The sequence below is a fragment of the Anopheles marshallii genome, chromosome 2 (assembly GCF_943734725.1).
Source record: "Anopheles marshallii chromosome 2, idAnoMarsDA_429_01, whole genome shotgun sequence".
NCBI lineage: Eukaryota > Metazoa > Arthropoda > Insecta > Diptera > Culicidae > Anopheles > Anopheles marshallii.
This window is the reverse complement of record NC_071326.1, coordinates 68,687,671-68,709,115: the sequence shown is the minus strand read 5'-3', so window position 1 is coordinate 68,709,115 and position 21,445 is coordinate 68,687,671. Positions and strand designations below refer to the sequence as shown.

At 47.4% G+C, this 21,445-nt stretch overlaps 1 protein-coding gene across 1 annotated transcript in view; it reads right to left on the bottom strand.

The window, feature by feature from the left end:
- LOC128719881 (MAP/microtubule affinity-regulating kinase 3) overlaps positions 1 to 21,047 on the bottom strand; it is a 34,766-nt gene extending 13,719 nt beyond the window's left edge. The window contains exons 1-11 of the mRNA XM_053813521.1: positions 19,692 to 21,047; positions 10,690 to 10,902; positions 9,454 to 9,674; positions 9,094 to 9,375; positions 8,729 to 8,922; positions 6,168 to 6,280; positions 4,130 to 4,310; positions 3,446 to 3,731; positions 3,246 to 3,373; positions 2,969 to 3,146; positions 1,376 to 1,756 (exon numbers count right to left, since the gene is read on the bottom strand). Of these exons, the coding sequence (XP_053669496.1) occupies positions 1,376 to 1,756; positions 2,969 to 3,146; positions 3,246 to 3,373; positions 3,446 to 3,731; positions 4,130 to 4,310; positions 6,168 to 6,280; positions 8,729 to 8,922; positions 9,094 to 9,375; positions 9,454 to 9,674; positions 10,690 to 10,902; positions 19,692 to 21,047 (3,533 nt within the window). The remainder of the gene's footprint in view (positions 1 to 1,375; positions 1,757 to 2,968; positions 3,147 to 3,245; positions 3,374 to 3,445; positions 3,732 to 4,129; positions 4,311 to 6,167; positions 6,281 to 8,728; positions 8,923 to 9,093; positions 9,376 to 9,453; positions 9,675 to 10,689; positions 10,903 to 19,691) is intronic.
- Positions 21,048 to 21,445: the final 398 nt, after the last annotated feature.

Sequence of the window (21,445 nt, the reverse complement as noted above, 5' to 3'; positions counted from 1 at the left end):
CCAAAATTGGTAAACCATTACTCGAAACAAACATAAGACGTTAACGAAACAACGGAATGGCGTAAAAGTTATCCCCAAAATTAATTCACCCAACGAATTTGTTTTGTGGGAAGTAGTGACTCACCGAAAAGTTGTGTGGTGGTTACCGAGTATACGAGTACGAAAAGTTCAACCATTTCAGTATCATTGCATGCGTTTGGCGGGAAATATGCCCAACGGGTAGTTTCCCGAACGGTTCCCGCGAGCCACGCGGTGTTGGCATCATTATTGTGGTCGCAAATGCCAAATCGCGCACAGGGCCGAAACAGTTTGGCCCACGCGAGCGTTTGCAGGGCGCGCAGTTGTGGTTGAGGATTGAGACAAAAACAAACCAAAAATCACCCGTCAGCCGATAGACGGTAGTGTCGCGGTCAGGTGTTTGTTTCAGAATTGGTTTTACATTGCACGGTACAGTGGCACGAGAAAATTCCGAGCCGGGCATGACGTTGAGAGAGATCAAGATTTAGATGGGAAAGAAAAAGAGATATAGAAGATAATGATAAGAAACAGAATCTCTTCCGTTCGTACAATTCGGTTATGTAGGGATAATTTGAAATACAATGCCGAAAAATGAGGAGTGATGATATAAAGTAAACAAAAAAGGACAATGAAATTGAATGAGAAGCAATCCAATAATACAGAAGTATTAAACGGCACATGAAACGTGGTGAAATTTAAAGCAAACCAATAGTAGAAAACATAGCCATTGATACAAATTATGGCTGTTATGCGCCACTTGGCATGTTGAACACAAACTTTCGCAGAACGTACACAGTTCGAGAAAGCGCAATAGAGAATAAAAAAGAAACAGTAATGTATCAGTCAAATCAAACTATAGACGAAATGGAAAGCACAGTATGATAACACACACACATAGTTAGAAACTTCATGTTTCCCAGCTCAATGAATGGATCGATAGGAGGCAAATATGTATAAGGAAGTGTATAAGTAAGTTTCTTTTGGTTAATGCAAATATATGTAAACAAATGTAAAAATTGTTTCAAAACAAAATTACATGGAAAAAAAAACCTGAACCATGTTGCAGAAAAGGTGAGGTAATGCGAAAGAAATGTTTGATGATGAAATAAACAAATCCACATCATGAGAAAATAGAGCGTAAATGAATAGCACGTTTTATTGCAAAGAAGATAAACCGAAAACGGATCATTGATTCGGTAGAATAATGAAATGTGAAAGAAAAAAAAACATCATACAGTGCCAGTTTTTCGACAAGTCAGCGAAAAACGAGCAAACAACGGCAATGAAAGAACGAAAAAGTAAAAAAAAGAACAAAAAACAACGAAACAACAATTCTAGAGAACATTGTGTTTTATACCTTTGTCTGAGGGGATCGTTCGTGGCGGCACTATTGGTAGTACTGTCGGCTGACGGACCGGGACTGGAGACGGATGCACTCTTGACATGTCCCTTACCGGTGCCGCCACCACCACCGCCTCCTACAACGCTACCACCACCACCACCGTTTCCACCACCCATACCGCCAACGTTAACACCACCACTGCCGGCAGTAGTGCCAGTGGTGCCGGTAGTGCTTCCGGTTGTGGCACCGGTGGTTCCCGTGCCGGTAGTGTTAGCGCTGCCATTATTGGCGACCCCACTACCACCTCCGCCGCCGCCACTACCCACACCACCAGTAGCCGCCGATGCCGAGTTGCCACGGTTGAATTCGGGTATTGGTGCGACGAAACTGTTGCTACTATATACCGGAGGAAGGTGAGTATAGGGGGTAATATTGGTTTTTGCCCCCAAATTTATTAGTATTAGTTTCAGCGCAATGTATCGTCAAGTACGGAATACAATTTTGTGTACGATGAAAGCAAGCGTAATGTAAAGAAAGAGAGAAAGAGAGAAAGAGAAGAGATGTCGTGTCGCCGATTGCATTGCAGGGCACAGAGAGTAAAAAAAACAGAGAAAACAAATGTATATCAGGATTATGGGAAAATTTAGTTAAATTCTTCTGTTCTAATACGTGATAACTCTTTAAGCCAATAGTATGAACTCTGCGAATGGTAAATGTATTCTTCTTCGAGGGAAATGGAAAAATCATAATGCTAACACTCAAAAACAAAACAAAGAGACAACCAGCACCAACAAAGCAAAACCTCGCAAACGGTAACTGTGACTAACAAATCTTGTATACAGATGCAACCAGACGAAAGCAAAGTTTGTACAGTGTTTGTTTGTGTAACGATAGCCTTCCTTCTATTTAAATTGTAACAGAGTAAAATACTTTTTCACGCCAGGAGCAAAATTCGATTCACTACAACGAAATGGGGAAGACAAACAATAAACAAACAAAACATCCTGTAAAAAATCTATCCTAGCTAAAGATTTAATCCAACATTCGATACCATTTCTGTTGAATACGCACGCATTAAAGAAACCAAAGACACTCTAAACCTTTTAAGATCTCATTGGCAAATTTCTAGAGACCAAGGGACACAGGTGAAAATCGAAACAAAGGTGTTGACCGGTGCAGCTTTTCAGTTTGTGAAAAGAAACATTAAAAAAACGGGGTAAACAATTGAATATCCAAATACACACACAGGCGCTTATAAAGGGTAAGGTATGATATGTGGAGGAACAGTGGAGATCAAGAAACTAGCCTAGATTAATTAATCGATCAGCAGTGCGTACGTGTCTAGGTATGGCTGATTGAGATCAGAAAGACACTGGTACGCAACAACTAATAACCGACAACTGGAACTGGAGGATGATTGGCGCTCATTTCCATTCCATTCTAATATCAGATTTACTGCACGATACCTAATAAACCACGTAAGAACAATGAAGGAGATTCGAGTTGTGACGGGGGAAGTCGATTGCTACAAAACTCAATCGTCTCGTGAGTGGTGTTACGGTCCACTGTGCAGACTTATCAGGTGTTGCCATCGTCGGACACACTTACGTTGGATCCGTGGTGGAGTTTGTCTTTTCTGTGGACGATGTCTTCTCGTACAGCGTCGTGGACCGTCTGGGCATTAGGCCGGCACTGGGGCCTACTGTCCGGGAGCCGTTGCTCGGGTCGTACTTGGTACTCGTACTGCTGCTGGTAGTACGCGCTTTCGCCGGGCTGGAGATCGATGCTGCAGGGTTTAGGACATAGTGGGATAGGAAAAAATTGCCACATTAGTAAGATGCTACATGCTATACAATGACGACAAAACAGAAAGGATTCCGCTTACAGTTGTCTACCGAGGTAATCGGTTTAGTTATGCTCGATGCCGGTCGCTGATTCTGTGCGGCCAACCGTGCCGTATTTTCCTTGATCGTCGCCGAGTCGATTGTATTTTGACGCTTGAAATTACTGCTTCTGTGAACAGAAAATAAAAAAAGGATAAGTATATTATACCTCCGCCTTGACTAAGCCTTAACCGATACTTACATCGATGTTCTTTCAGATGCACCGCCGCCACTACCGCCAGTGCCTGAACTGTGGTTGCTGTTCGCTCCAGCGTGAACACTGTTGCCGGTGACACCGGCCGTACCGCCACCGCCGGTACCGCCGCCGACCACCGTACCGGTACCGCCTGTAGCCGCAATATTGCCGACGACACCGCCACCACCGCCGCCGCCCACGCCACCACCACCAGCTCCGACAGCGGCGGCAGCTGCGGCTGCGGCCACGGCCGTCGTTGGACCGACGCCTGTAATGAAGCGTTGGAAGATTTCTAAATTTTTCATGACAATACCGTCGAGCCCCGGGACGTTCGCAACGTTCTGTCGCCCGGGGACATATTTGGAATACAGGGTGTTAGTAGAAAATATGTATCCATGCAGTGAACCCTCTGATATGACAGAGGAACAATTCACCAAGGATTTCTGAAGTTGCAGTGCCTTTTTAGTGCTAACCAGAAGGGTTTTTACTCGTAAATGATATCTGTGACTGTTAGACATGGTATACTAATATTAAATAGTATTAAATTTTATTTCAGAAAAAATCGCCTAAAATATATAGAATTTAAAGAAGTTTCTACATTTAAAGACATGTTGCCGAGACATTCTTACAGAAGGTACGTGTGTGTGTCTATGGAAAGATGTTATATCATAAACCAAGTACAATACTTACGCAGAGTTTCGCCACCGCTGGAGGCTCGCCGGCTTGGTTTGGTGCTGGACGCGGATATGCTTCGATGCACGCCGCGATGCGTTGGGCTTTGCACCTGGGAGTTACCGGCTGCGGCACCCTCGTTGCCGGCAATGTTACGTAACGACAGGGACGATCCGGACCGGGAGCCGTCCGACTCGGACTATTACATCGAACAGCCAATGAGCGGTTCATCGTACGCAATGCAAAAAGAAAAGAAATTAATCCGTTAGCGATTTATCATTAGTTCCATTGTGTGGTGCTGAACGAAATAATGCACAGGATGAGTAGGGCACGGACGAACAAAACAAATCTGTTGCCTTTATGGTTCGAAAAAAAAGGCCAAAATCTTATTTCTTATTAGTTACTTAGACACTCTGTTGTTTTGCAAGGAGGGACATATTTGGAAATTGCACAAGCGGCTCTGTACACCGGCGCCGGGATGAAACTCAGAACGGTTATGGAGACAATAAGTCCACTAGTAGTTGATGCGCTTCCATCCCACATACGCGCTGAACACGTGAGCATAGTATCATCGTGCCGAGATGGCAATATCCGCACGACAGCCCGGTCCGGGACCTTGTGGTCTGTTGTTTGGTTTAGGTGCGCGTCTGACTGCCAGTTTCATTAATTGGAATTTATTGCCCTGCCTATATGCGCGGGGCCACATCCGAGTGGTGCCATGATCGGTCGTTTGCGCGGAAGGACACGGTGTCGCCGTAACGAGATGCTACTGTGAGTACCGCACAGCAAGTGCAAATATTTATCACACCCGAGCAATGACGGCGCAGTGCAGCAATCTACAATACACAGCCGTTCTCCTTTCGACGATGACGGTGCTTAGGAAGATGGATGGATGCGACCGTGGTTCCTTATCATGTGTTCATGTGAGATACGCCATCTTCTTAACCGCTTCAGAATCGATGTACACTGCGCTTTGGGCAATTTCTCACGTCACATCAAATGCGGTGTCGTTTTGTGCACGAATATTGTATTGCGTGTACCCGGAGCATTGTAATTCATAATTTAAGTACAAGTTGTTTCTGTTTTTCCGAACCGAACCGAACCGTTCCTGCTCCATCAAGATACATTCCAGCGCCGGTGAATTGAACGAGCTTTGCTTATCTGACTTTTCTGTACACATTTCACTGAATTATGATGTTTTTAAAATCTAAATACTATATATGACAGGAGGACGATGAGCTTCGAAATGAAACTAAACGGGAGACTGATTGAATTTGTATTGCTACGTGCTGGTTTTTGTAAGATCAGCGGCGAGAAGCAAAACTAAGAAAGGAAGGAATAGTAAAAAAATCGAATAGACAAGAAAAAAGTAGAACAAAGTCAGACGAAAAGAACTATAAAATAACTGCACGTTCAACTACGCGATTGAAACGCTCAATAACTGATAAAACACAAAACAAATCAGCTGTATCCGCGATAAATGTGGCATGAATTTAGTAATTAAATTAACAGCTTTAAATACAGCTTTTTGAGGTGAGAGTAAACATTGAAAAGAAGGTAAAATTTCCGTGAATGTGCATTTTGTTTTGTGAAGTGTAAGAGAACAAAAATGAGCCACTAAACTAATCCAACTCAGGTGGGGAAAAAAATGCGAGCAACAGAAAGGGAGGATGGCTTGATTAGCGCCATGTCAACGGGTTTGTAATGAAACCTAATTTAATTAGGATGAAATTGTGTCGGATTTTTTCGATTACTGATACAGACGAGACCGCACAATACGTTAGAGGGAAAGAAATGGTTCCAGAAAGCAACAGCACGATTCACAGGAAGGAGAGTGGAAGGAAATGGACGATTGGAAATAACCTACAAGGTTGCAATATGTGATAGGAAAACAACAAAAGTACCACCATATATGAATGGTGTTATAAGAGAGCAGGTGTTTCAGCAAGAAAGGATAGTAGATTTCTGCTTGATAGTAATGTGCTGGCGAAAAGAGGAACGCAATTGTAGGGAAACTTAACGTAACATGAAAAAGAACGCAAAAACCCAAACTTACGTCGGTGCTTTTTCTTCCGAGCAGTAGATAAGTGGCGAATACGTCATCGTACATGGTGTTTGCCAATGAATCTTCAATATCTTGCCTATTGTAGCCCATCGCGACTAGCGCTTCTGCACGCACGTATGTGTGAGGTTTCGAATTGTGGCCAGGAAGAAGGTTTAGTTGGTTGGTGGTGATTGGTGTTTGAATATTATTGTTTTGTTTTCGCAGTTTGATTTGTGTGCAAATCAAGCGATATCCGAATAGCGAAGAGTGCAGGATATTAAAACGCCACGGAATTGCATCGGTTTCGTTGGGCCCAGCACACCCAACACATACACACGTACGCGCGCGTGCACGTACACACAGACGGTACAGAGGTGCACATGGGTCGTTGTTAGAGCATTGTGCGACAGATCGCGGGCAGGTTTATGGACAGCGCACGGGCACGGACAATATTTGTATGATGAGAAAATCAAATGAAACGAGAAACAAGAGAAAGAAAGAAAGCAGAAAAAATCATTATAGGATGCGAATGCGAAACAGACAGTTGAACACATATATTTACGTTAGACATATACACTATTTACGTTACAAAGGAGTTGTTATGCTTTTTATTTTCTCTTCGGGGGAATAGGGTCATTATTAGTAGCACTCGAGTGAAGGATATGAATGAGACGAAATTACTTCGGCCAATTTGATCGTGTTGAGTTGGATAGTGACGTTTGGTTCTCTTCAAATTCATATATCTTCAGTCAATCGCATCTGTTCGAATTACTTCTGAATAAAACATCAAGACCGAAACATATAACACAACGGGTATCAAAAAAACAACATTCCACAACAATGCATATCAAAAAACAAAACCGAAAACACGTACTCGCTAAAGTTCTGCCAGGTTCTTTTCGCGCACGTTGAACATGAAAAATGATTGCGCGAAATAATATCACACAAATTTATGTTAACTACGTTCTTTCCTCATTGTGTCAATCGAAATCGAACAACTGTCAAAAATATATTGTATTCTTTAATGCATGAAAAAAATGAATAAAATTTCATGTAACATTGAAACTGGAGCTATACTTATGGAATGATCATAATTTTCGCTTACTATCCGGGAGCGATTGAATGACGTGGTAAGCTTTTCAAGGCGTTCAACACTTTTAAATCTACGAGAACAGCAAAATACATGCACATTAGAATAGGAATTAACTACTTTAAATCAATTTGAGAAAAAAATTTAAAATATTATTATTAACAAATTTTGGAATATTTGAAAATGGTAATGGAATATGTCGTTCGGGAGCCGCTCTTCATCCCACCACATTATAGAGTTGGTAAGGAAAGAGCTTTAAGTTACTCAAATTCTACGCTCTACGACATCACAACGAAACGAGATAATTCGCGTACGAAAGGCCAGCATGAAGGTCATGAAAGTCAAAAATCTATAGACAGAGAGCACATTTCTGATGAGAATTGGGCACGGCAAACTAAAACAAATAATAAACAAAAACACATATTTGCTTGAAAACAAATTAAAGGTGATTGAAATTGCTGAAGGATATGTAAAACATATAGTAACAAGTATGAGAAAATGTAGGATAAATGCACTGAAAAACAAAGCGATTCGTAATTCGTAATTGTCATTAGTGCAATGAAATTTTCACAGAAATGTGCAAACTAAAGTGTGGCCGTAAAAAAAAATCGAACCAGGTGCGAATTCGATTGTGAGAAGATTTCTTACTCAACTGCTTGCACGCGTGATTGTGATTGGTTAAGAAAAAAGTTGCAAAGTATCAAAATGTTCAGGAAACGACAAATGGCAAATATTTTTTTGCCACCGTTTATCGTCAACAACAACACAAATACACGACGTAAAGAGTCTTTTGAGAAAACCGCAATAAAATCCATGACTTGATGCTTGTGTGCACGTTTGAAATGGTGCGCTGATAAGATAGTAAAGTGCCGATGCGATGAAATAGATACAAGCGCGATAAATTAGTTGTGTTTGAGTGATAAAAAAACCCAATACAAAAACCTTTTCTGAACCATCTCGAAACAGTGATTTAGGAGTACGAAAGGGCACATAATACTTTTAAGTATTAAAAATGACAAAGATTCAAAATTATGCATTTAATTTACACCACGAGTTATCATGAGTTAACTCTTGTAGCATATAGTACCCTGAATTATCTCGTTTTGTACAGATAGCGCATATTAGAATAAAGAAAGATAAAATGGTAATTTGCGACACCTTTTCGATGTATGAGCGGAATGTGAGTAAAAACTAAACCGTAATCGCGTCCGTCAAATGCATTAAATGCATCCCAAAATGATGCACTTTATCGCTTGCGATAACACATCTGACGGAAATAAAATTTTGTTGCCCGAATGCAACGATCGTTCATTGCAAAATAGAACGCCAAATAAACGTTCCGAAACGGGGAAAACTAATGGACGAATGTACGTGAGAGAGATTTCAGAAGAAAGAACAACAAAACGACAAATGACAAACATCAACAACAACAACACGCCACAGCAAAGTGTACAAGTTGAGTAGTTAGTGGAGCATACAGTACCCGTCTTACCTATCCGTTTCTGATCTTTAAGATCGGGCAACGGTTCGACGTACGGCTTCAGCTCATCGTCCTCATAGCCCATGTTCATCCATTTGTCCTTCATGATCGTTTCGAGGTTGGCGCGCTTCGATGGGTTGAGGACGAGGAACTTCTTCAGCAGGACCTCACAGTCGGTAGACATGTAGAAAGGAATGCTGCCCGCGAAAACAGCCACAAGGAGTGTCGGGGGATGAATAATTGTGATGTTAAGAATCATTTCATTGTTTTTTTTTACAAACATTATACCACTCTTTTTTGCATCGAGAATGATTGTCGCTGGAGCTGGGACGATAGGTGCGATACCCTTGACACACAGCCATACTTACCGGTACTTGCCCCGCAGGACGCGCTCACGCAGCTCCTTCAGGGTGGCGCCATCGAATGGCAGTGAACCGCTGACCAGGGTGTAGAGGATGACGCCAAGCGACCACACGTCCACCTCCGGACCATCGTACTTGCGGCCTTGGAACAGTTCGGGCGCAGCATATGGGGGCGAGCCGCAGAACGTGTCCAGCTTCGAACCGGGTGTGAACTCATTCGAGAAACCAAAGTCCGCTATCTTAATGTTCATCTCACTATCGAGCAGCAGGTTTTCCGCTTTCAAATCTCTGTAAAATGGTGAGCAAAAATTGTTTAATCGGAACATGTATATTACGGCGAGTCGCTGGTACAACCATCCTCCTTACCTGTGTATAATTCGCTTCTGATGGCAGTACTGTACGGCGGACACGATCTGTCGGAACTTGGCGCGGGCCTCCTTTTCCTTCATTTTGCCGTGTGCGACCAGATAGTCAAACACCTCGCCACCGGACGCGTACTCCATCACCAGGTAGAGTGTCTTCTCCGTTTCGATCACCTGAAACAGCTTCACAATGTTCGGGTGATCGAGCATTTTCATTATTCGCACCTGCAAAAGTAAAAAGTAGATAGAGAATTAGTTAGTACCTTGGTACAATGCCATTACTTTTGCTCGGATATATTTTGATGGCCTTATTACGATCGTGGGTCTGCGCAATTCTACAAATTGCATATCTACAGACGCGCTATAAAAATACTATAAAACCTGTACGACGAGCAAGAGTCTTGTTCAAAATGACTTCCTAAACCTGTTGCATGGAGCAAAGGAAGTACACCATGCGCATATCAAATTAAAGATCGAGTGTGATTTGGTTTTCCCAGTTACTTCTTCTTTATCGACGCAACAACCTCATGAGGGCTTATGTCACATTTCTAGCTTTCTTTGACTTTATTTACCCGCAGCTGGATAATCAGTCCTGCGTACGGGGCATTGGTCCAGATGGGATTTTAGACCGGTCCTGTCGTGAGAAGACCGGCGCCGCTACCAATACACCACCGACCCGCCCAGTACTAAATGACATTAAATCTCAAATACATTTCATTGTACGCGTCACAATTCTTCGGAATATGGTTATCAAGCGTACCACACCGAGGTAAAGATTAACTTTTTCTTCAAATGATAGCAAAGCAGTAATTATCAACCAACATCACAACCACGCTTCTCCTTCGCAATGCTAACAAAGCATAATTAGCTAACTTTCGCAGGTGAAGACTACCTGATAAGAAAGTGTAATTACGATGAATTACAGATTAGATTCAACTGTCGCGCTATCTTGATGTACGCGCGAACTCTCAAACCTAACGCAAGGCAAGCAAACCTAACGAATGTAGTTGGTAAATGTGCGTTGTGTATTAAAAACCCACCCTTTTTTCACTACCTCACTTTTATGCCACTGAGAGACTTATTCAAGTGAAATTGATTGCAGGGTGGTCTTTCTACGGAATAATTTGCTTATTTGAAGCATCAGCCACCCAAACGCTTTTGGCCCCAGTTCGGGAGGAACACTGCCTGACGAATTGCTTCACTGACTTCCTGCTCGAGGGGGTTATTTCGTTGTACCTACCTCTCGGTATAGTTTCTGCAGTGAGGAAGGATTCAGCTGGGTCTTATCGATAATCTTGATGGCGACCTCCTTGTTGGTTGGGACGTGCTTCGCCAGTTTCACCTTCGCAAAGTTACCCTTGCCGATCGTTTTCAGCAGCTTGTACTTGCCGATGTGCTCCTCGCCGGTTCGCCATCGGGCGGGTGTACCGCGCATTTGCATATTTGGTGAGCCCTGTGGATCGTAGGAAGAAAGAAAGATTAGTGTGAGCTTATTGGTAATTGGACACCCTGTGCGCCCTTTCTACCATGCAAATGCAACTCGTAACCGAATGTCCATCCTGGATGGAGATGTGCTGGGGGAAATGCCATCATCTGGTCCCTTCATCACCGCTTTAGATTAGCCTGTCCTCGCCTGTAACCTTCCGACAACCCAGTCGGCAAAGGAATCGATACAACTCTCGCCCATAAATCAGGCAGCATTATGACAAACCATGCCGATTGACCGGTAGAAGTATTTCAAACGCAACAGACCAAACCAGTCCGAGGCGAAAGTCGTAAAAATGTGCGTTACGTACCAAACAAACCGTTCGGAAATGGTGGCGCGTGCTTCAATCTTCCCCGTCAAACACCATCCGTGGGTCGGAGGAGAGTGATATTCTCGCAGCAAAACAGAAGTTTAGCTTTAATAATAGGCATAACCTTTCGCCCGAGAGTGCAACAAAAACAGAAACGGTAACACAAGCCGGGGTTTTTCGCAGTTAGTACTGGCTTGATACAGTAAGGTAAGCAACAACAGCAGCAAAAAAAAAACCAAAACGCAACCTGTGAAATAGAACACACGCCGGTCTAATAGTACCGCGTTTACGCCGTTGTACTTCATGCTGATTTTGCCACAGTCCCCCGATGCAGACTGACGTAGGTCTAAAAATACACTCGCAAACTAAAAGATCATCGCATCCACACACACAGACACACATTCTTCTTTCCGGTCGCTTCGGACGAAAAATGCCGGGAAGTCGTCCGCTGCTCTCACGCATTTGTTTACGCCCATTGGAGCATGGGAAAAATCAGTGGCTGGTGTGTTGCCGATACACTGGCCAGTCGGACACAGCAGTAGTCAAGAAGTTCAAATTTTCCGGGTGATGAACACCCCAAAACATCGTAAAGGAGCAATAATAAAAAGCTTAAACATTTTCTCAAGATGGAAGCGATTCGTGTCTGTCTTGAACCAGTCCGATACATTTCCATTTAAGTTCTCCCTGAGGTAGGGTGAGACATGACCAAAACGGCACCCAAGATTGATGGAGGGCCCTTTTCAGAATTGCTTACTCCATCTTAGTTGTTTTCATATGGTATTAGTTGTTAATCTACCAGCTCCACACCAAGAGCACATGGCTCAGAGCCGGCCAGGAAGGTCAAGGCTGTGTAACATGCACTGGCAGCAGCATCGGGAACTTTGCTGCTAACATAACGGAAGTGCAGCAATAATTACATAAAGAAAATCATCATCCATTGTGCACCGTTGATTAAAATCTCAACGGCGCTAAGTGAGCAGCAGGTTGGCGCGGTGTCGATCGATCGAGTTGATCACCTTGAGAAAAGAGAAGGTACGGCTGGGACCGCTAGTTGCCGTGCAGCGAACCGCTTACAGGCCAATTATATTCACTCTAACTGCATTTGATGAGCCAGCCGTCCTTGTGGACGTTACATGGCTGGTGGATTCTACAACGCAGCCGCGCAAAGTGTTTGTGTTTGTGGAAACGGAAGGAAGCGCGACACTGCCCGTTCGATACCGTATACGTAAACAACCGCTGGTTGTTGAGAACCAACTCGTGGAATTTATTCATACCCATCAAATACCTTCCTGATGAAACGTTTCACTTGCCGAGCTTCCGGTTTACTCAGTAAATATCTTTGTTTGAGCGATTTGAATTAATCCCGACGGTACGGTACGGAATTTCCCCATATCGCTCCCAATAAGCCGATCGTAAACCATTCCGCATTAGAGCAGCTATAAACCTTTTGGAAGCATTCACATATGACAACTTCACTGCTGTGGCTAAAAGCTGATTAAACGATCTTATGAGACTCATAAGACGAGCATCATATTAACGCACCCATACAAAAAATATCAACAAAAGAAGTATTTATACCCGCAAACACGGAACCCTATTGAATATTGTCGTAAATTTCCCGTAGACCCCCCCGGGGCTCGGGACACTAGTTCCAGGGCGGCCGGCAATGGCTTTACCATTGCATACCGTTTTTGCTGCCCCATTACCAGCCAAACAGTCGTCCGGGAGCCATCAGTTCCGAAAAGGGACACAGTGGTGCGCACATAAACCTTAAACTCGGGCTCGTAAAAATACAACTCAGTTCAATTTTCTTTACGACCAGCTTCCACACTATTTCCACGAACAGTAGAATTGCGCTTACATCTTGGGGCATGGAAGTTCGCGGTGCTGGTCCGCAAAGGAAAGAAGCAATCGCAAACATACACAGGACGCTGTAAAATGAACAACAATGAATGCCACCGCCGGGTGTTGCTCAGGTGAGTAACAATTTCCCGGTGGAAAACTCTTGTTCCCCCGTTCATTCATAGCACAACGTCATCCAGCAGACTCGTTTCCGTGCCTTAAGAATGGTTTGTTGTGTTTTTCTTTCGATGCGCAGAGTTTCTAATAAGCACGGGTCAAAGATATAACCAATAAAATGCTCCTCAGGGGAAGAAAAACTTCTTCATTTTCCACCGTTCGAGCAAATGGTGTACGCCTTTACGGTGTCTGTGAAATGAAACTCTTTCACACATCGTGCACGAGAGATTCAATTATTGTGCTTGTTGTGCTTTTAGCATGTTGTTTTCCTTTCATTATGGGTTCCCGGAAATTGATGCAAGCCGCCGCGGGAGGCTTGAGTGATCGATCACGTAAAACCTCAAACCTATCAGAAGCGGTAGCCCCCCCCCCCCCCGGTTGCAACCACCGACCGTGATATCTCGGGGTGGTTCATTTGCAGCGGCAAGTTAAAGTTTCACCATCAACACGCAGCAAACCTGGGGTTACAAATGAACCTTTGGCATTTACTAAACGGGCCCGGCGTTGTGCGAGGGGCGAAGTTCTGCGTTGAAAAGCTTTCCATCATGTTGCGCTTTTTTCAAGCATAACTTGAGTTGGAGAAAAGTTTCCACGGTAAAGCTGCAGCTGGATGAAAAATCCTCCCGAGGTGAGGTGCAGTCGTTGCTTCGACCCTTCGGCCTGGCACAACGTGGAAGGCTGATGGCATTCGGTCGCGCAATTGCCACTTATCTTATCGGCCGTGCTCGCGCCAGCGACAACAAGCACACGAGATAAGCGAGATAGTGAGCAATAAGCGGAATAGGGCAACACCCAATCGGTACAAAGATGTCGTTCCCCTTGGTTTGTGCTTTCACACATCACAACACACACCAATGCACACCTGCGTGGTTGAATGGAAAACTTTCGAGATGGTACATTCCAACAGCCCGTCTGCCCGACAAATAGCACCCCACTCCCGCCAGCTCCGAAATAGACTTGATGTGCAACAAAAACAAACACTCCAACTCATTCCGGCCTGTAGTACTGTCACTTTGCACGGCACAATGTTGTAGAGCCCCATCAGCAACCGAAAAAAAAACGGTCCAAGATAACCATTCCCAAGTGTCGTTCGTAGGTCATAAAACACTCCTGGAGGTTCTTCGCGAAATTTTCCCATCATGCTCTAACGCAGGGCCGTAGCCTGTAGGCTGTAAAACGAAGCTAAACCGACCGTTCCATGTAACCGTTGCTTTGTATCCTGGTCACGGCACCAGCGCGCGCCGCGTCACCCTCTGAAGTGTTGTTACCTGCACTTTTTGTGTTTGGGCCGCGAACTGTTTCAGCACCTCCGCACTAATCTTCTTCTCAGTCGTGATCACCGCAGGTTTGGTACCGCTGGAACCTGTGACCGGTTGTACCGGTGCCGTTCCACCGCTTCCCATCGAGGAAGAGGTGGTTGAGGTGCTACCGGTGGCAGATGGTGGCCCGGTTGCGGTGCTACCCCGACCAGCTCCTGCCACCAAACCAACCTTCGCCTTGTCGGTGGGCGCAGAAGAAGCTGGCGGTGCTGCTGTCGTGGCCGTTGCGGACGGCTTCACACCAACCACACCCGGTGGTTTCGGTGCGAGTTTCTTCAGGCGCATCGTTTTGACGGCCGCCTCAGCGTTCTTCGTGTCCGAAACGGTGCGGTTGATGACGCGAGTCGCTTTCGATTTCTTGCTGTAACCGGTCGCACCGCCGGTGGAGCTGCGACCCTCCTCGCCCCGCTTGAACGCATTCTGTCGCGCATGGGCCAGATCGTCGTCGCTGTCGTTGTCCACGCCGACACTGTCCTCCCGTTCCAAATATCCGAACCCGTTGCCGGTGGCTACGTCGCTGATGCCGGTGTTGAGCAGGCTGGGCAGTTCCCCGTAGTGGACGGGCCGCTGATCCTTACGGCGCGAAACCATCCGCGAGGAGTTCATGATCGGCGAGCCGGGCGAGCCGGGTGGCTGTAGCAGCAGGTCGCGCCGCTGCTTCATGCGCTCATCAAACTCCATCGTGTTGATCTGACGCTCCAGCGTCTCCAGCACCGAGAGCGAGTGCACATCGACCGTCTCGTCGGCCGCGATGGGTTCCGGCTCCGTTGAACCTCCATTGGCTGCCCCCTTGCCTGCCTCCGGTTGCTCCCGGGTAATGTCGCTTAGCTTCAGCGAATAGCCGTCGCGTATCTCCACACGCGCACTGCTGGCCGTACCGAGGATCGGTTTCGGTGCGGGCGAAGGTCGCTGCATGTGGCGTTGCGTGGTGTCCAGCTCGTTGCGTAGGTTGCGCTCCCGTACACCGAACGTAGCGGTGCGCGGCAACGGTAACGGCGACGGCATCAGCGACACCGGACGTCTGGTCGCGGTGGGCGATGTAATGGGTGGTGGGGATGTGGGTGGGGTGGTGGTTGCAACCTCCATCCTGACCGGAGCCTTCAACCGTATGCTCTTGCGTATCGCCTCGTTCCGTTCAAACTCTTTCGACGCACTCATGGTAAGCCAGCACACACGCTACGCGGCCTACACACACCCTTCCTCCTCGGTATATAACTCCACCAAACGAAACAACAAAAAAACGGTTGCTAGAAAACACACTGCGACGGAAGATGGTACAACACTTTCAGCTGCCAGTCGCTGCCCGGATGCGCAGAAAAACGGAAAGCTGCAGCGAGTGCCAAACAACGGCACCAATTCAACAAACTGCGCCTGTGTGCTTCACTTCCGACCGAGTCGCGAATGACAGCTCTTATCAGCTCAGGCCCGTTTGGAGACCGCTTACACATACACGGGACAACCCCCGGGCGGTTCCGAAACGGCCAGACTGGGACCAGTCAGCCGCGTCTGTTAGTCAGTCAGTCCAGTTAGACACCGCCGGAACACTGTAAGCTGACTCATTCGTGGCAATCACACACATACACACACCGGAACGTACATTGAGGTTAGCACAACTGGATGTTAGCAGTGTTCGGTATCTGTGTTTTTATCTTCACCGCAACACGATGTATAAGTTCGACCAGCAACATACACCTTGGCCTGAAGTCTCTGAGCGTATCTCTCTCTCACTCTCTCTGGTCCGTGGTGCGCGCTAAGGGACAGAGAAAACTGGTTGGCGGCGCTATATCTGTTATGCTCCTACTCGCTCACACTGCAAGGAGGTAGATTCGGTTAAAGATGGATGTCACATTATGTTTGTTCGACGAAGAGGGAAAGAAAAAACGCTTACACAAAAAGATGCAGTTGATATGATCGTGATGCGCATCGTGCGCTTATCCGTCACCGAAATGATTCCACCGAAAAGCTCAAAGCACAGTCTCGCGGGAACGGACGTCACTGTGAACTGTGTTGGACAAACACGAAACACTTGGGTTGCCGCCCTGCACGGTACAAATGTAAGCTAACATACATGAACAATCACAACACACACACACATATATATATATTACAGAGGGTGGTGGTCCACCTGGGCGGTAAATTTGACGAACACAGATAGTGCAAGCGAGAGACCGTAGCGCCCTCTGACAGCAATCGCAGCCTTGCGTTGCCCGAAAGGTAATCTTATCTCGGGTGTACTGTCACACGCAAAGATAACAATTTCAGCTCGCACACACAAAAATGTCCGCACGACGGTGCTATCCCCCCGCCCCCGCCGTGCTGTGAACGAGAGCGCTGGGACCGAACGGCAAATGATGATCAGTATTCGCGAAACTGAGAGTGACACTAAAAAACCCTCCACCCTCAGTTCTGCAGATCTGTGCAGGGTCCGGGGCCGGGTGGTTAAAGATGTTGGCCTTCCGTTGATGGGGACACCAGCACCAATATCCACCTACGCGTACCCTTGCCGAGCGGTACACCGTCCACAGGGATAGAGCGTGAACAGTGACCGAGCAGGAGGGTGTTGTACACTGATCTGTAGCCCGCTCTGGTCCAGTACCAAACACATCATGTGATGTGAGCTAGAGGTTGGCAAATGGAAGGTAAGGAAACACGGACAATCGGACCACAGAAAAACTGTTGTCGAAAACTGCACGTTCGTAACGGAGTACACGCACGGCTGGTGGGGTCAACCCCCTGTCACATGGGTGCCATGGGAGATCGAGCGGTTCGGTTCGTGTCTTTTCGCACAGCGCACAACAATTATTACATACACACGAAAAAAGTAAAATAAAACCGTATGAGCTCATCCACACACCAAAACACACAACGCTAGTGTACAACTTCACAACTGCCACGACCGATCCGCGTGCGAGTTGGAGGTTTCGATGGATGGACTTAGTGACACTTAGCAACGCACACTCACACACACACACACGAGACACATCTAAGCAGGCGAGAACCTCGGTGAGATGGTTGCACCTTTTTCTTCCGGTAACAATGCCAACGACAGCGACATCGTCCAACGGCTCGCCGGGAAAAGGTCGAAAAACGTCACCAGAGCTTCGGCTGCTCTTAGCGAGCCACAGCACCGCCCTATTTTAGCTGTGGTACCTATACTGCCCGGCAGTCGTTCGGCCACGACTTGGTTGCACCAATGGTCCCACTAGACTAGCCCTGCGCACCTGTGACGGTAGGCAAGGTGCGATTGTGCAGGAACGTCAACCTCTACTGACGCTCCAAAACGGCAGAGGCGTTGCAGACCACTAGAGCAACGCACACACACATGTGCTTAAACAGTGGGGTACCACCGTGCAACACACTTACTGTGGCGCGTACCACACATAAAAAAAGCACATTATGAAGGTGAAATGTGGGTATTAGAAACCCCCCCTTCATACCATCCTCTAATGCAAGCGACGGGAAAGTTGGAAAAGCTTCATTTTTCCAGACCTCGAAGCATAAAGAGGGGGAGGGAGCGCAGTGTGCTCGTTATCGCCTTATCATACGCCTCATGTGTGTTCAAGTGTTCTCATGCCGGGGCGAGGAGGGAGGGGGTAGGGGGTGATAGGGGAGAGGCACACCAGGCAGTTTGAAAGTCGTGAGCGCATGAGAGTCCGTCCACCAGCAGCAACATGTGAGCGATACGCGTACTTCAGGTACCGCCAGAGCACGGATCGATAATGGTCAACACCCAAACGCTCCAAAATTAACACACAGCCCACACACACACATTTAGAGCACATATATGCGCGGGTCGGTGCGGAAGAATACGCCATTGGGGCACCTGTTTTGAAGTGAATTTGTCGCTCGGCGGAAGATAAAATCAATTGTCGCGGCACACCGATGAATGCGCGCGCAACTTCCAGTGCTTAACCTCAGCAACAGCAGCAACCAACACCAGATGCCTAAAAAGACGCACTGCTGTACAAGCAGCCCCCTGTATCCGGACGAATCGTGTTGAGGTTTTCTATTTGATGCGGTTTAGCTTCGGTTGCTGTTGTTGGATTCCTGGTAAGCCGATAACAAGCTGCGAGCGTGTGTGGTACACATTCATCCCTTAAAAGGTCGCCACCGAAGGGACGTAGTTGCGTATTACAGCTCCGCTATATTAGTCACTAACCTAATGTGGATTAGCTCTAATGTATCCACTTTCCTTTTCTGTTCTATTTCGCCAAGAACTCTCGAAAGTATTGGAGTAAAGGTTTGCCTTTACTGGGGGGGGAGAATAACTCCGGCATGGAGTTCCGATTTGCTGGAGGGGTGAAAATTCAAGGTCAATTCAATTCACTGATGCCGAATGTACATGCCCCAGTGACGGTCTATGTGAGGCGTTAGACGGAGCGAGTGCAACGTAGCTTATGGCAAACGATCTCCCTGATTGTGCTATAAAATACATCCTTAGCAGAACGGAGTAGTTGTCCATCTGTGGAGCAACATTTAGCTTCATATGACTTACGTCAATAGAGTAGGGTTTGGGAAGAGGATATTCGGCTTGTGGTAAGACTTCCACTTGAACCACTTCAACCAGAGTCCCATTAATGGATGCCTCCAATACCATTCATCCTAATCTACCGCAATAGTCCAAACATGGTGCCCGAAGCTAATGGAAGTTAACGCGCGATATCTCCGGAGAGGTTTCGTTTACAAATTTGCCATAGACGAGACGTATAGATTGTGGTCCCTTCCAGCATCACATCATCCGGCATTCTCAGGTTCAAGTGCAACCGGGACAAAGGGAAACGGGAATCGTTAATTTCTTCTCAGAATCCCACCCCGCGTCTAATGATGAAATCATGACATTGGATACGGGGAAACCCCGCCACCGGGAAGTCTTCGTCGGAAGTCTCGGAACCACATCGTCCATCGCTTTTCCAAATTTATATTCTCCTTTTGGCACGGAAATTGATATTCAATTTGTTGGACAAACATAAGGCTCATTCGCCCCCAATCCCATCCCCTCGTACAGCTCCACCGAGCTATCGGGAGTTTGTCGTCGACATCCCCAACAAGTACGAATCGCACGAGAGAGGTGGATGTGCGCGCATGTGTACGTTTCGTTCGCTATTTACCTTATCCCTTTTCACCTCCTGGACGCGGGCTTTGGCACTCTTCGGTTTGTCGTGGATGGGCTTGCTCTTGGCCACCACCGGCAGCCCACCATCGATCATCGTCACCATGACGCGTCGGTTTTGATGATTCGGCAGCGCCGCACCGCCGCTCTGCTTGGTGGCGGCACCGTGGTTGCCCTGGGCCTGCTGTTCCACGATCGACGAGGTGGACGGTGGGTGGGCATGGTTGTGATGGTGGTGATGATGATGCGCATGGTGTTGGTGCGAATGGGAATGCTGCTGCGCTGGCTGGCCCGACTGGGCGGTGGCCAGAACCGGTTGCTGCGAGGTGGACGACACTAGCAGCGGTCCGGAAGTTGGCACAGATTTTGGATGGTGTTGGTGATGGCCGGCATGCTGCAGGAGTGCGGCAGCCGCAGCCGCCGCCTGTTGACGACCCGCCCCCTCAGCGCCATCGGTCGACTGGATCGTGCTGAGCCGGTGGTGCTGCGGTGCAGCCTTCCGCTCTCGCTGCTCCTTCTCCTTCTGCAGCTGCGCTATCGTGGCAGGTGTGTGTGACTTGGAGCGCTTGAGAAACTTCATCATCGGGTTGCGGACGCGGTACTGGACCGGCGGCGCGGCCGCCACCGCTGGCACCGCCGGCGAACCGTCCTCCTCCCCGTCGGTCGCACTTCCCGGTGCGCAATCGAGCCGCCGGAAGCTCCCGTCCGCCATCTTCACGTAGCATCCTTCGGTCGTTTTGTGGTAGGAATCGGAGGGTAGCTTGTGGTAACCGTTGTCCATCGTGCGGTAGTAGCAACAGTCCGTCCGGTGGTATGTATCGTCGCCCGATTTGAAGAACTCGCGGCTGCTAGCACCGTTGCCCGCAACGGAGGTCGACGAACGGTCCACCTCGGCCGCACTGCCGGTGGCGAGTAGCGCCGTCAGCTCGTTGCTGGCCGTGGTTGCTTCACTCGGGCAGGACGGTGCGGCCACCGGGGATGTTGCCGTCGCGGTACCGTTCGTACCGGCAGCACCCCCATTCGCCAACAGTAGCCCGTACTGGTCCATGTTGCGGCTTTCGGTGCGTGCCTTCTGCAGCAGCACTGCGTCCCGTTTCGCCCCGCTTCCACCGACCGTGAGCGAATTCTCCTTCTTCAGCAGCCTGATGCTGGCCAGTGCCGGTTGAACCGAGCTGTGCCGGTGGTACATCTTCTTCCCGTTCCGGCCCGCGCCACCATGCTGCAGATGATGGTTGTTGTTGTTGTTATTGCTGGCCGCCGTCCCGGAGGACGATGTTTGCCCCATGATGCCGACTAGTAGTAGTGGTGACGATGGTTGCTGCTTGCTGTCGGTCAGGGTCGCAACCTCGCACATAGCGTCATCAGGGATGTGGGGGGGTGCTTCAAGCAACGGGGCGATGGTGGGGGGGGAGGGTTGGTTGTAGAATTTTCACTTTTCACTATTCGTTGGCGATCTGAGTGTCACTTATTTACACACAAAACCACTGTTTTTTTTATCGTTTGTTTCTGTACAACAGCTGTCTACTAGGATCACTTCTCTACTCAATTCGTTGTTTATAGCACCTTTCTCACATGCTTGCTAATGTGAAGTCACTGTGCACACTGCGATTGGATTTTGCTTCGATTTTGCGTCTTTTGCTTTTTGCAATGCGTTCACTTTCAGCTTGGTGTTTCCCTGCTGCGTATCACACATCATTAGATAATCGAGCAGAAACACATAAAATGCACATTAAAAAACGGCTCATCTTTCAC